Here is a 14,181-nt window from a genome sequence, read left to right on the forward strand (position 1 = left end):
AAGCATCTACCATACTGAACAATTTTCTTACTGATCTGATGAACTTCAGTTGAAGTGCCCAGAAGAGAAGTGTAGTAAACCTGGAAAGCCTTCTGAATTTTTTCAGGGGTGGTACATAAAGTATTATTTACATCCCTGATCTGGTACACTCTATTTGTTGCTCTTCTCCTTCTAATACAAGCATGGAAGAAGGCAGTGTTATCATCCCCCATCTTCAACCAGTCACATTTAGCTTTCTGTCTCAGATAGCTATCTCTTGCCTTAATCAAACCCTCCAAATCTTTTGCACACTCCCTCTCAGAAGTACACAAATCAATGTTCAGAGGATCATGGATCAGCATTTCCTGAAACTATTTCAACGCAATCTCAGCAACATTAGTCAAATTTTCAATGTCTGCAAACTGGCACTTATTCAGCTGCTTTAAATCATACTTCAGGGTTTTTAACTTCTTAACAACTTGGTACATTGCAGTGCCTTGGATTTCTTTTTGCCATCCATTCTGAATGATGCTGCCATACTCAGGAGCTAAAGACCACATGTTAAAGTACTTAAAAGGGGCCCTCCTGCCATAAACCTCCTCCTTAAGCTTTACCAAAGCAGGACAATGGTCAAACATCCCCTCAGGTAAAAAATGCACATAGCTATTAGGAAACTTGATAATCCATTTATCATTAACTAGCATTCTATCAATTCTGCTATAGATCTTAGACCCAGTCTCATGTTTATTCGTCCAGGTAAAGAAAGCTCCCCTAGCCCCAAGGTCAGCCAACTCATAATCATGAACCACCTGTAACAGTGGCCTCATCTCAGCATTCGTTATTGGAGCTCCTCCAATTCTTTCATTTCTAGCAAGAACAGTATTGAAATCTCCCCCAACAATCCAGGAACCATTAACAGTAGAATAATAGTGTCTTATACTACTCCATAAAGGCTCCCTCTCCACAGCTTTATTCATGCCATAAACTACAGTAAACCAAAACTTCATTTTCCTAACTTTATCAGTGACAAGAGAATGGATACATTGCACAGACACATCCAAAATATCCACCTCAAATAACTGAGGATCCCAAATAACCCAAATTCTACCACCTTTGTGTAAACTAGAATTGGTACAAATAGCCCAATCATCACATAAATTGCATCTCACTTTATTCCAATTTTTATTGCTAATCTTTGTCTCTAAAAGACCAAATAATCCCACTTTATTATAATGAAGGAATTTTTTTATTTCTTTTTGTTTAATAGGATTATTTAGACCTCGAATGTTCCAAACTCCATAACTACCCATTATCAGAGGTTGTCCTACTTGTTCCCCCTTTATCCACAGTGCAATGTTCAATTAACCCCAACCGAGACTTCTGCAAAGAGCTTGAGAGGTTCTCCATGAAAGAGACTCCCCCAGAAGCAAATGACCTGCATCCACCAGTCTCAGTTCTCAACAGTTTGGTTAGAAACCTTCTAGGAATAGAGTTTTCAACCACATGTGTCTTGGCCACCATTACCGGAGTTAGAACAATATCAGGAGTGACACGCTTCTCGTTTCCTCTTCTCCGAACATCTGCAGAACCACCTGGCTCCACAACAGGTTTTGTTTGCCTTGTCACAGACCCTTAGGTCTCCAAACTTTCTTTGCCACTGGTTTCTTTCCAACCTTCCCGCAATTTTCGGTCAAGTGACCCACACCTTGCAGTCGTACATGATAAAGGGAGCCAATCATACACAACCTTAAGAGTCTGAGTCTCACCATTCTCGACATGGAAATTAATTACTTCAGGGAAGTCTTGCCCAATATCTACTTCAATCATGATACGGGCAAAACCAAGGAAGTTTTTATGCAGGGTGGCTTCATCACAACAAATGAATTTTCCTACCACCTCACATAATTTCTTAAGACAACCCATCCCCCAGTACTTCACATCCAGGCCATGAATCTTCATCCAGATTGGAATACGCTTCACATCATGTTTAATCAACTTCATCTCAGGTGTCCACTCCTTAATAATAACAGGTTTATTATTAAAAAGCAGATGACCATTCCCTAATACAAATTGCTGCTGTTCTTTTGTTTTAAACCTAACGAGTAATATACCGTTTGGTAGAAACGAGATTTTATCCACACCCTGAGCTTGCCATACCCACCGTACAAATCCCGTCAAAACAGAGCTTGGAGGGTTTGCACCTAGTACTTAACAAACAACAGCAGTGGACCAAAAAGAGATTTCACCAGCAACATCATCTTTAGTAATTCTTACCATAGGAGTAACCACCGGAGTAACCACAGGAACAGCTACAACTTCCTCCTCGGGATCGATGACTCTTCGTCCCCTTCGATGATTGAGTGCAAATCGGCTTCCAATTCCTGAGAAGAAAACTGCAATTGTCGTTGTGATTTCCCTTTATTAGAAGAATTCAGACTAAAATCAACATGTTTTTGTGAATTTTGTGTATTTTTTTTGGTTAGAAATTGGTGTTTTCGGATTTTTTTTGGTTGATTTCCTTGTTCTAGCCATTGCTTGAAAGAAAAGCAACTAAAATCTTTAACCGTTTCTCTCTCTAACTTTCTCTCTCAACATTTTTTTGTGGGGTTTTAACGATAAAAAAAAAAAAACTTTAATAGTCATTATTATAAAAATTCGATTTTTGGCTTAAAATTTGTCATTTCCAGATTCTAGAATCTTCTTTAGAATATTCAAAATTTTAATTTTGATTTATTGCATAATTTTATGTTTAATTTGGAATTAAAGGGTTAAAATTATGTTTTATACGATTTATTTGTGAAATAAACTAAAATAATCTAAAGGTAATTTTTATTAAAATTTTAGGATGTTGAGAATTTTCTAGAATATAGAAAATTATGATTTTGAAATTTTCGAATTTTTATGACTTAGTTGGGAATTAGTTCTTTATTATTATGAATAATAAATGTTTAAGGAGCAATAATAAAATATCAAGTTGAATTATTGTCAAATGTTTAGTGAAGACTAAATTTTTGAGTCCTAAGAAGGTTGGGGTAATTAACTTGGACATAAATTTGATTTATGTAATATTTTGTGATTTTAATAAGTTAATAGTCACTATAATCCATAAAACCGGACCGAATATATGATATTAGCTTAAATAGGGCGATTTCGCACATCATATGGCATGTTTCATATATATATTAATGCTGCATTTTTAGTATGATTGTCATATTTTATTTTATATAATTTTTGAATTATGTAATAATTTGTACTTAGTATGACCTTAGTTTTAATTGGTATTTCCCGAAATGAATGGGGATATCGATTCGGTTGTAATCATTGTGATCTCGTATCACTTTTATTTTATTTAGTTTTATTTTATTTTATATTGTATAAAGTAGAATAGCTATGTAATTTATTTATTCCGGAGTTCCTTGAAGACGGTGCCATTCGAGAAGGTGGTCTGACAAAGACGGTGTTACCTTGAAGTGTGTGCCAAATGAATTTCAAGGGACCAAAGGAGTTGGTTTCCGAATTTGTAAATAGTTTATTTAATTTAATATTTTAGGAAGGCCATACTAAGATTTTATTGTTTTTGCTTTGCATTTGCTTTATATGTTTGTATGCATAGCCAAATCGCCATAACAACACATGCATTTTATTTTATCGAGTCATCGACCGTGTCAATTATAATTATCGTAGTTCACCGCTTTAGTTCACTTAAAACGTGATAGAAAATAAATTGACAAGACCTCTCATTAAATAATAATTGAGGATTAGCCTTACTAAATAGTAGAACCATGAGCCCCAATTTCATAAGGAAGTAGGCTCGGCTCACCGGGGTGCTAAACTTGTTACGTTGGGTAAGTGGGTGGTAAATTGTTACTACATCGAAATTTGGATTGAGCTCAACGGAAGTATTCGTGACCGTAGTCGCATGTGTTCCGGGCTAAAGATAAATATTAAAGTAATTTTATCGACCGAGAGTTCTAGAAGTAGAATCGATTAAAGAGTTAATCCACCGAGTTATATTGATTAGGGATGAATCGGCTCACCGTGCCCGAGTTGATATGAATTTGGATCTTGGGATCATTTATAATAGTTGGGTAGAGGTCACTATATAAATGCTAAAACATTCTTAAATGTTTTATATATAACGATGAATGTTTGATTTTTCCACTATTTCGTTGTTTTATGTTGTTCTTTATTATCGCTCCTACTCATATATGATATCAATTCGATTGTAACACGAGTCTCCACTAAATCACTATTCCTAACGACAAAGAATCTCTTTCTAAAAATTGAACCGTATGATAGGTTGTGGACTAACTCCATAGGAATCGTTCTATTCCATAGAACTAGATAGGAGTCGTCCTATGCAAATACAAGATTAGCATCTTAAATTCCTAACATACCTATGTATGATTTCTTGTGAAGAAATATGAATACAAGTAGTACTTAGTCAAAAGATGTTTTGATAATATCTTCATTGCATACATGGTTCAAAAGTCTTATTGATCAAACCAATCGCTTGTCATCAAGCACTTAAGTTGTTAAGCACATGACATTATAAAATTGGTAAATTAATTTGTTAGAAATTTTGATTAACCAAATACCACAACATAGTTCATCCTTGTAAAGGATTAACTAGGAATTTATATGAAGATAAGTCTTCATCAAGTAGAAATTCTTGAAGTGAGTGGGATCAATAAGAAGTAAAGTATCTATCTTAATTGTTAAGGATAGAACTAGGCTTGAAAGAGAAAGTGTTAGACACTAAAAATAGAGACAAATTCCTAAATAAGTAAAGATTAAGGAAGTTGGTTGTGTGACACCAACATAGTCCTTCGTAAATATGTATGACATTGTCATAGGCTTCTTGCCAAATACCTTATCATAAGTATTTGATACACATTAGTGGATTTCATCATCATATTTGGCATTATCATGTGATGACTAGCAAGAATAAGTTCAAAAATTTGCATGAATAGAACTAGGGTAGTTGCCATTTCATCAATGAACATATGAATGTTGTAGTGTACACATTTTAGTTTTGTATTTAGATATATACCTCAATAATTATTATGATGTATAATATGTCTAAATAAGAATATAATTTGTAGTTTTGCACAATAGGTAACGGGTTTTACCATTTTGCAATTAAAACAAGTGTTATGCCCTAACATACCACGATTATGTTTATGGTGACACCATACAAACCAAGGTAATTATATTGAAACTAAAATAAATGTCATACACATTGTATAAGACTCAAATTGGTGAACCCCATTATTTCTCGATTCTCGATTGAAATTGCTCATAGAGACTAGTTGTGACTAGTGTCCTAAACTACTTGACTGAGAATCTCTTGGTATGTGTGAATCTTGTATTCAAAGCAAGATTAATTCATGACTTCTTTCTAGAAAAGAATTATGAATATAGCAAGATATTCACCCTATTTACACTTTGAAGTGTATGGTCGAATACAATTTCAAACAAAAGGGGTTATTACTTCTTCATCTCTTTTACCAACGAACTAGGTAGATACTTGGTATCCACTTAATGAGGTAAGAAGAAAAATTCTTCGAATAAGTTCAATGAATGTTTAAAAGTATCATAACCTAGAGATTATGACCAAAGTATTTGTACTTTGTTAATATTGTGAACAAAAATGTGAAGACATTTATATGCACCAAAAGGCGTGTGATATGGTATCACAAGTTCACCTTCATAATATTAAAAGGTGACAAAGAATCCTATACGATATGATTGTATCTTTACTATAAAATTGGAAGTTGTTTCTATCACAATTTGTCTAGTATCTATTTATTCCACTAAAAAAACATAGTTAAAGCAATCAAGTACAATTCATATAAGATATGATTAGGCATGGTACCTAAGTTGTAGCTTGTTTCGAATGAATACATGTGGTCTCTCTTCCTACATGATCACGAGAACAAAGGGTTTGTGGCTCGTGATGCTGTCTATAAGAGAAAAGAGGATTATCTCTTATAGACAGAGTGGGAGAAAATGTTCATGAGCCACAAACTGAGAATAAGACGTAGGAAGACGTTCCTTCCTGGTCAAAATCAGTAAATATTTCTTCGAAATATAATTGGACAGGAGTTATGTTATTTTAGAAAATAACAAAATTGTAACTTATTATGATGCTTTATCTCGTTTGAACTCCGCAAAAGTCCGACGCAAGCATAAACATGAAAATGTTTATTTAGCTTGGTTGGTTGGTGGCAAGGGTTTTGGACGCAACAACAATGCTTTATTGTATTCGAATATGATTTGATATAGTTGGATTTTAAAATCATCTTGCATGAGTTTTGTAAATCGCAACTATCCTATAGTAGGATGCGAACTTGAGTGGAAGTCTTAAGTAGATATCAAAGAGTTGAATTGTATGTTTTGATCATGTGATAAACATTTCTCGAATTGTCGAGTAGTTCTGTTTATACATGTAGTTTAGTGGCAGTAATGGGGTGTTATTAGTCTTATATGAAAGGGACATATTTATCATTGTGAATAATGAAAGACTTAGGAGAAGAATAATACATCTCTAAGGTATCTAGACCTATAAAGATAGTTCTGAGAGGATATTAGCGTTAAATGAATATTCTTATATTGATAAGAGTCTAGTCAAGTTCAAAGGTATTGAACATGTTGAAATTGAATCCACTTGCTTCCGCTGCGGTATTAATTCATTACGCTTGGATGTATCACCATTCTTCTACCTCGTATACTTGGAGTATGACGAGATGTTACAAATCGAATTTTTTTTGAGAGAAGTCTCAATATAGCCATATAGTTCATTGGTTAGTTCTCTTGGAGCACTAAAGAAATTAAGCTAAGTGATTAGAATTGATATGAATTTATGTGCAAGGAGTTACACGATAACCATACTCTAATCACACTAGGACGGTTAGAGAACCATATTAGCTATATTAATTAAGGTGGATATCTACTAGATATGCTCTAGGCAGTAGAACAATGAGAGATTTACAACGAAAATCGAGTACACTTGCAATTATGAAAAATGTAAGTAGGAAGGGATGTTATTAGGATTCGGTTTTATGAGTTGGAGGAACCATGGTAGTTCGTTCCAACAACCGAAGGTCCTATCCCTGTACACTGTGAGGATAGTGGGAGTGATTCCAAGGCTAAGGAACCTATCTCTAGATTGGATTTGGACATGTACTCAAAAGGTTGTTATGATAAAGATTATACAAAGGGAAATGGTACAAGGTTAGGGAAAGTGCAAAGTGTTGCTAAAACTTGCTAACCAAGGCCTTTTAATAGGCTAAGCATGATAAGTCATGCCATTTCAATTGAGTTAAGATGTATAGTTATATTCAATATTGAGTACGGATTATAGATTATGTAGTAATTGATATGGTAGCAATTTTACATATGTGATAATGCATTCATCGTTTGAGTTTTTATTAAAACTCTTTTATTACTTTGTTATATCCAAATAGGTTGTAAGGACAACGTTGAACCCTATTATAGTGAACTGGATTAACATAGTATTGGCCCCTAGTTGCTTATATGAGGTGACATCTCGAAGTAACTAGAGTGTGATGCGATTGATGGCAAGTTCAAGTGCTATAGAGTCATGAGATATGACTAGTCGATCACATAGGCAGACTGTATGGGATACTCTGTCGGGCTTATGACCGCTTATAGAGTTCTGTAAATTTTTTTAGCCTGTTCGTGGTGAGAGCTACTATAGTATTCTTATGAGTCGATTCTTTGACTAAAGACTGTTTGCCTAAGATGGCACAGTTTCAGAGTGACTTTGATTTATGTTCTACGACCTTAGTAATTGGGGTCAAATGGGCATGTTTTGGGTCATGATGAGCTGTGGCTATTCGAAGGGAAGAGTGCAATGGAATTGTCCATCCCTGTCAGGGTTATCTTATATCTCAAGGCCACTCGAGGAGCAATGAACTAGAAATGCGTAGCCACGCTCGGAAGGTATCTACGGTAGATAATTCTGGCCAAACAGTTATTCTCCAGATCGAGGAAACCACTCATGATATGATCAAATACAAGTACGACCTGCAAGACACCTTGCATTGAGTGGGAGATAGTAATGGGACCAGAGAATTGGTGACGCACACTTGTCGCGGACAAGTGGGAGATTGTTGGAGTATGTGTCCTCGACAATAATGCTATCACATGTTTAAATCTCAAAATAAGAATGCATGATGGAAAGTATTTTTTATTGTCAACTGATCCACATTAATCGGTAATGATTGGCAGGCTAGAGTTTGACATTAGTGTCGTATGACGGTCGTGATCAGTTGATCCCTTAAGGTCATACCTCTAGGGTAACACTCTTAATTGATTAATTAATTAATTGTATGTTAATACAAGTTAATTAATTCCTTAAAATTAAACGGATGATTTTGTGAGTGAAAATACGTATCTTATTGTAATTCGCTTAAATAAGATTCGTGCTAAGTAATTAAATTGTTTTATTACTTAGGTTTATTTATTGTTTATGAAACAATTAAAATAAGAATGAATGATTTATTACAAATACAAGTTATTGTGATTTATAATTCTATGACCCATTTTAAGTACTTGTAATCATGAATTACTCATTAATTGTTGTATGTGATTTATTTTGTTATATGATGATTTTTAATTAGTTAAAAATTCATTATTAAACAACATGTCTAGTAACATGTCCAATATGTCACATTATACAAATTGACAGTTGACAAACTTAAAATGGACCATTTTAAGTTCCCTTGAGCCGTGTAAATGAAAAGTATAGGAGTTGGTTGTGTTGTGTTCATTTAATTAAAGGGGACACAATCATACCCTACTAATCATAGGGTTGCATGCCTAAACTCTTGAAAAGAGAAACTTGAAAAATTATTGGGCATTACTACCCACACCATCCGGCCAACCATTTGATAAAGGAGAGTTTTCTCTTCCTTTTATCATTATTCATTCTTACTAAAATTATGTAGATAATTTTTACACATTCTCTCTAGATCTTGTGAAGAACTAATAAGAAAGAAAATCACAAAATCACTAATATTATTCCACCATTACTAGAAGTAGTAAAATATAATATTAGTTGTTATTTTAAGAACACAAATACTAATTTCTAGTAACAAAATTTGTACTTGTATTAAGAGTGATTATCTTGGTACAATCCTTGAGGAGTAGATTCTACTATTGAATCTAAGGGTTTTGTTGGACAACTTGGTTTTTCTTAAGAAGACTAATTGGTAGGAGACCGATTACTATAAACCATTTGGCCCTTATTGTAAGTTGATCAATTTTCTTATTACTTTGTATTTTAATGGTATGCATGCATAAGATCTAATTAGTTTTATGACTAAACTAAATTTTATTAAGTTATTAGAAATGTCTAATAAGAGGGATATGAATCCTTCACTCCCTCCGGTGATATTAGAAGGATTCCTACCCCGAAACCTCTCAAGTTCGATGCACCGTCGAAGTATAGGTCCCATGTGTCGGAGTCGGCACAAAGGATGTCTTCGTCAGGAAGTGACCATGTGTCGGTCGGTGAGTCCTCATTGACGGGATTTTCTGTTAGGAAATCGGCGACTGCCCTTCCCTTGATAACCTTGAGGGGTACGAATTTGAGATCAAATTCAGATAACATGAATGTCCATCTAGACAGCCTTCCGTTTAGTACCGGTTTTTCGAAAATGTATTTGACAGGGTCCATCATGGAGTAGATGTGAACCGTGTAACTGAGCATGTAGTGCCGCAAATTCTTTGTTGACCATACTAGGGCAAGGCATGTCTTTTCCAGCTGGGTGTACCTTGTCTCATACTCGATGAACTTTTTGCTGATGTAGTAGATAACTCGTTCATCGTCGTCGACTGTTTGTGCTAGCATTGCTCCCATGACTGTGTCGGTGACAGTCAGGTATAGGGACAAGGGAATCCCTTGTTGAGGTGGCATGAGGACATGAGGTTTGGATATGATTTCCTTTATCCTATCAAAGGCCTTTTGACAGTCGTCGACCTAATCGGTGTGATCGGAGGCGCCAAACTTCTTGAAGATCGGTTCGTAAATCATAGTGAGTTTGGCTATGAAGCGGCTGATGTATTGAACTTGACCAAGAAATACCCGAATCTCCTTCTCGTTGTTAGGCCGAGGCATATGTTGAAGGGCTTTGATTTTGGTAGGATCAATTTCAATGCCTCTCTTGCTGACGACGTATCGCAGAAGTTTTCCAGAGATGATTCCGAATGCACACTTTTGAGGATTCAGTCTCATGTTATATTTTCGCAGAAGAGCGAAGAATTTCCGGAGGGCGCTGATGTGGCGGTCCCGTTCTTTCGATTTGACGATCATGTCGTCGACATATACCTCCACCTCCTTATGCATCATGTCATGTAGGAGTGTGGTGGCGGTTCTTTGATAAGTTGCTCCGGCATTGATTAGACCGAAAGGTATAACAGTATAGCAGTATGTACCCCATTGTGTAGTGAATGCAGTGTTGTGCATGTCTTCCTCATCCTTTTTAATCAGGTTGTACCCAGCATACCCATCCATGAATGATAATAAGGCGTGCTTGGCGGTATTGTCGACCAGGATGTCAACATGTGGCAGAGGGAAGTCGTCTTTTGGACTTGCTTTGTTCAGATCTCTGAAGTCGACGCAAACCCGAATTCTCCTGTCTTTCTTGGGGATAGGAACAATGTTGGACTCCTAGTGATGTGATCATTATTTGCGCACATTTAGTACCCTAATTGAGTCTATTTTGCATACTATTATAACATTCTATGGCCATTTTATCCGTCAAAACCTTCCTATTTGCTTTTATTTCGCATTGCATATGTTTTGTAGAAAAGGAGATAATAAGGCGGAAATTCCCGTCTTTCGTGCATATTTGGAAGCTTATTGACGATGTTTGATGGGCTAGTATAAAGAGGAGGCGGGAACTAAAGACCAATCCTACAAGAATAAAAAGAAAGTGAAGAGAAAGGATTATGTCACAGAAGACGAGCGGCTTGCACACAAGACGCCCGTCCTGAAGTGACAACCCGTGCGTCCAAGAAACAAAGACTCCCGGATTCCTCCATAGAATCCGAGCGGATTCCCATGAAGACGCCCGTGCCCAACCTCATGAATCCGCGCGTCTTCCTCCCTGGACAGACGGACCGCGACATCTTACACCGAGATGCTCATCCTTCCAAAAAGACTAGCGTTTCCCTGCTTAAAACTCAAAAGTGTAATTACTAATTTAGCCTTAGTTAACCTAATGAATCCCTACTATAAATACCCCATTTGTAGTAATCAAAAGGGGGATCTCTCTTAGCTAGAACAAATCCTTCTTTAGGTTAGATTAAGAGTAAATTAGAATAGACTACTCTTTAATCTTTCACAATTCTCACATTAATCTCTCCTTAAATTATTGTTCAAGTTTGTTACTTTTGGGTAATTGAAGATTATTGTGTTATTATTGAAGGATTGACAACTCTCCATCAAACAATCAAGTTTCTTCTATTATTCTTTGCTTTATTATTTGGTTCATCTCAAGTTTGGTATAATTTCTTTACTCTTTACGCTTTATTGTTTATTTCCTCATTCTCTTATCATGTTTACACTTGTTGCTATGTTTGACACCATTAATGACATGTTTCCCATGATAATGAGTGAGTAGTCAAGCTAGGATTAGTGGGTAATTAGGGGAAACCAACATGGGATTGATTCATGCTTAATCTAATATGTTCACATGATTAAATTGCTTGCTTGTTGTGATGCCAACTTTATGCACATGTTATGTTTGATGAAATGCTAAGCCTATGAATCCTTGCATTTACAACCATATCTTATCTACTCAACTTGACTTGTAAGATATAAACCAACTCGAGTCTTGTTAGACCATGCATAGAAGTTGAATAGGAGGAAAGTAAGTCGACTTGTAGGTGTTGTACAATCTAATCGATTCGGCTCCGGGACCCAACTCTTCCTATGAACCATAAGACATAAACCAACTCGGTTCCTCCACAACATTAATTGCTTGCTTATAATTGTAAACATGTTTGTATGATCAACACCATGAATCCCCTATGACTCCATGATATCCTAGCACTTTTAATCATTTGTTTACATTCTTCTTTTATTGCTTCGTTTACTATATTGCTTGCATTAGTCTAGACGCAACTACAAACCCAAACAAATTGTGACACTAGCATAAATTGAGATAGATAGACTTAGAAACCAAAGCACACCGTCCCATGGATCGACCTCGACTTACCACTAACTAGTTGTTTGTTGAGTATTATAAATGTGTTTTGATTGGGTGTACAACGACACGCTCACGTCAAAAATGGCGCCGTTGCCGGGGACGGTGTTATGTGATTAAGTTCTTAATTGTTTGTCTATTTTGATTTTTGCTTTCACCTTGAGGAACTTGTTCCTCAAGGATTGTTCTTACCGTCTTTGTGTAGTTTCCATGCTTGTAGTTGTTTCCTTGTCTTAGCTATGATGGCTCAAGACTTGACATATGGAGTATGTGGTGGATCTTTTGAGTATGACTATGGGTATGGGGAGTTTGAGGAGCAAGTCAACACAAACCTACCTTACAACTCATACAATGAAAATCCTAACTACTACCCCAAGTTTTCCAACCAAAACACTCACATCCAATATCCACAACAACCACCCACTCAATACCCACAACAAAATGAGTTTCAATTGCCACAATACATTCACTTTCACACTTACACACAACAAGAAAATGAACCCATTCAAAATGTGATTCTCCAAATGATGGGAGATCAACAAAAGTTCTTCAAACAAATGCTAGAGGATAGCCAAAAGAGGGATAATGTTCTTCAAGGCATTGTTGCCTAAGGTGAGGAATTGGAGATTCAAATTTCCCAAATGAAAGAATCCCAAGCAATCACTCCCCACCGTTCTTTGGACATTGAGCATGAATGCGAATTTGAAGTAGTAACTTTTGACATGAAAAGTGAAGAATGGGAAGAGCCAATCTCCTTGAGCTCTTGTGACTATGAAAGTGTTGTGTTCGATGAGGAAGACATGAGGTTGAGTAAGTCAAGTACTTTTAACCTTTGTGAGTATGAGGGTGTGTGCTTTGAAGTGAATGTTGAGACATTGGAGAAAGAGTTAAATGAGGCTCCCATTAATGATTCGTATGAAGATAGCAACAATGATGATGAGCCTAAAGGATGGCCTCGTAATATCACCTTGCTTGAGGAGCCTATCCTTGAGACATTTGAGATACCCTATCATGAAGAAGAACGTCCTTCCCCTATTCCTTATAAAGACCACTTGACACCTATCATGGAGCCAATGATCATTGAAGAGGATATGGTAGACCTTCTTCAAAAGGCCAAAGCATCGTACAAAAGCTACATGGTGAAAAAGCTCAAAGAAAAGCTTGCCCGTGAAGCTACTTATGGAGATTTGGCACCCACAATGACAACTTCTAAGGAACTCGATCATCAATGCCATGAAAATTCTCCTTCTACTATTGAAGGATTGACAAATTCAAATGTTATCATCATTACCGAAATTGAAGAAGAAGTTGGTGAGTGGAAGTCTACGGATGAAAATGAACCATACTTCATGCCTAGTATTGACACGAATCATGGGCTTGTTTATTGGAAACATTGGGAAATCTCTAATGCCGAGGACAAAGCAAAAGAAAGAGCATTTTATACGCTTCCTTGGCCAAATTTCATGTTCAAATGGAGCAACCCATACTTGTGTCTATTTGGAGCCTGTTCACAAGCTTTTGATCTCTTGTTAATAGCCTTGAGCTCTATGGACAAGAATTTCTACAACTTGAATTAGTTTGGTGGAGTCCTATCTCAAACCACCATTTGTATGATATTTATTGGACCCCTTACTTTGTATAATATTGTACATTCTTGCATTTGCATCTGATTTCTTGCAGGAGAGTAGTGAGAGAGAGAGTCATCATACATTTTTATTGAGCAAATTTCAGAAAAAGATAAGGAGGAATAGCAAATCGATGAAAGGGTATGATTGTGCAAGGAAAAGAAAGAAAAAGAAGAAAAGGAGCTGAAGACCCCCATCTCGAGGCCTGGACGCCCGTCCAGGATCCTCGTCAAATAAATGGCGCGCACTGTCTAAGAATCCGGGCGGATTCAGGACAAGACGCCTGTCCTGAAAGAAGACGCTCGTATTCTCCACGGGACGCCCGTCCTGAATGTCAT

General features: G+C 36.3%; 1 protein-coding gene across 1 annotated transcript; it reads right to left on the reverse strand.

The window, feature by feature from the left end:
* Positions 1–350: 350 nt before the first annotated feature.
* Positions 351–4,970, reverse strand: LOC141630450 (uncharacterized). Its single transcript, XM_074443269.1, has 5 exons — positions 4,852–4,970; positions 2,254–2,395; positions 1,653–1,995; positions 1,286–1,571; positions 351–1,101 (listed from the first exon to the last, which is right to left on the reverse strand). The coding sequence occupies exons 1-5, from the start codon at positions 4,968–4,970 to the stop codon at positions 351–353; spliced, it is 1,641 nt and encodes a 546-aa protein (XP_074299370.1).
* Between the last annotated feature and the right edge of the window lie 9,211 nt (positions 4,971–14,181).

Source organism: Silene latifolia, chromosome Y, assembly GCF_048544455.1.
Source record: "Silene latifolia isolate original U9 population chromosome Y, ASM4854445v1, whole genome shotgun sequence".
Taxonomy (NCBI): Eukaryota; Viridiplantae; Streptophyta; class Magnoliopsida; order Caryophyllales; family Caryophyllaceae; genus Silene; species Silene latifolia.

Bases quoted from the DNA above. Each gene is read 5' to 3' on its own strand.
- LOC141630450 (XM_074443269.1), bottom strand. From the start codon at position 4,970: ATGGCAACTACCCTAGTTCTATTCATGCAAATTTTTGAACTTATTCTT. The intron at 1,996-2,253 runs GTAAGAATTACT...GTTATTATTAAG, and splicing joins CTCCGGTGGTTACTCCTATG to GAGTGGACACCTGAGATGAA. The intron at 1,102-1,285 runs GTAGTTATGGAG...TACCAATTCTAG, and splicing joins AGGACAACCTCTGATAATGG to TTTACACAAAGGTGGTAGAA.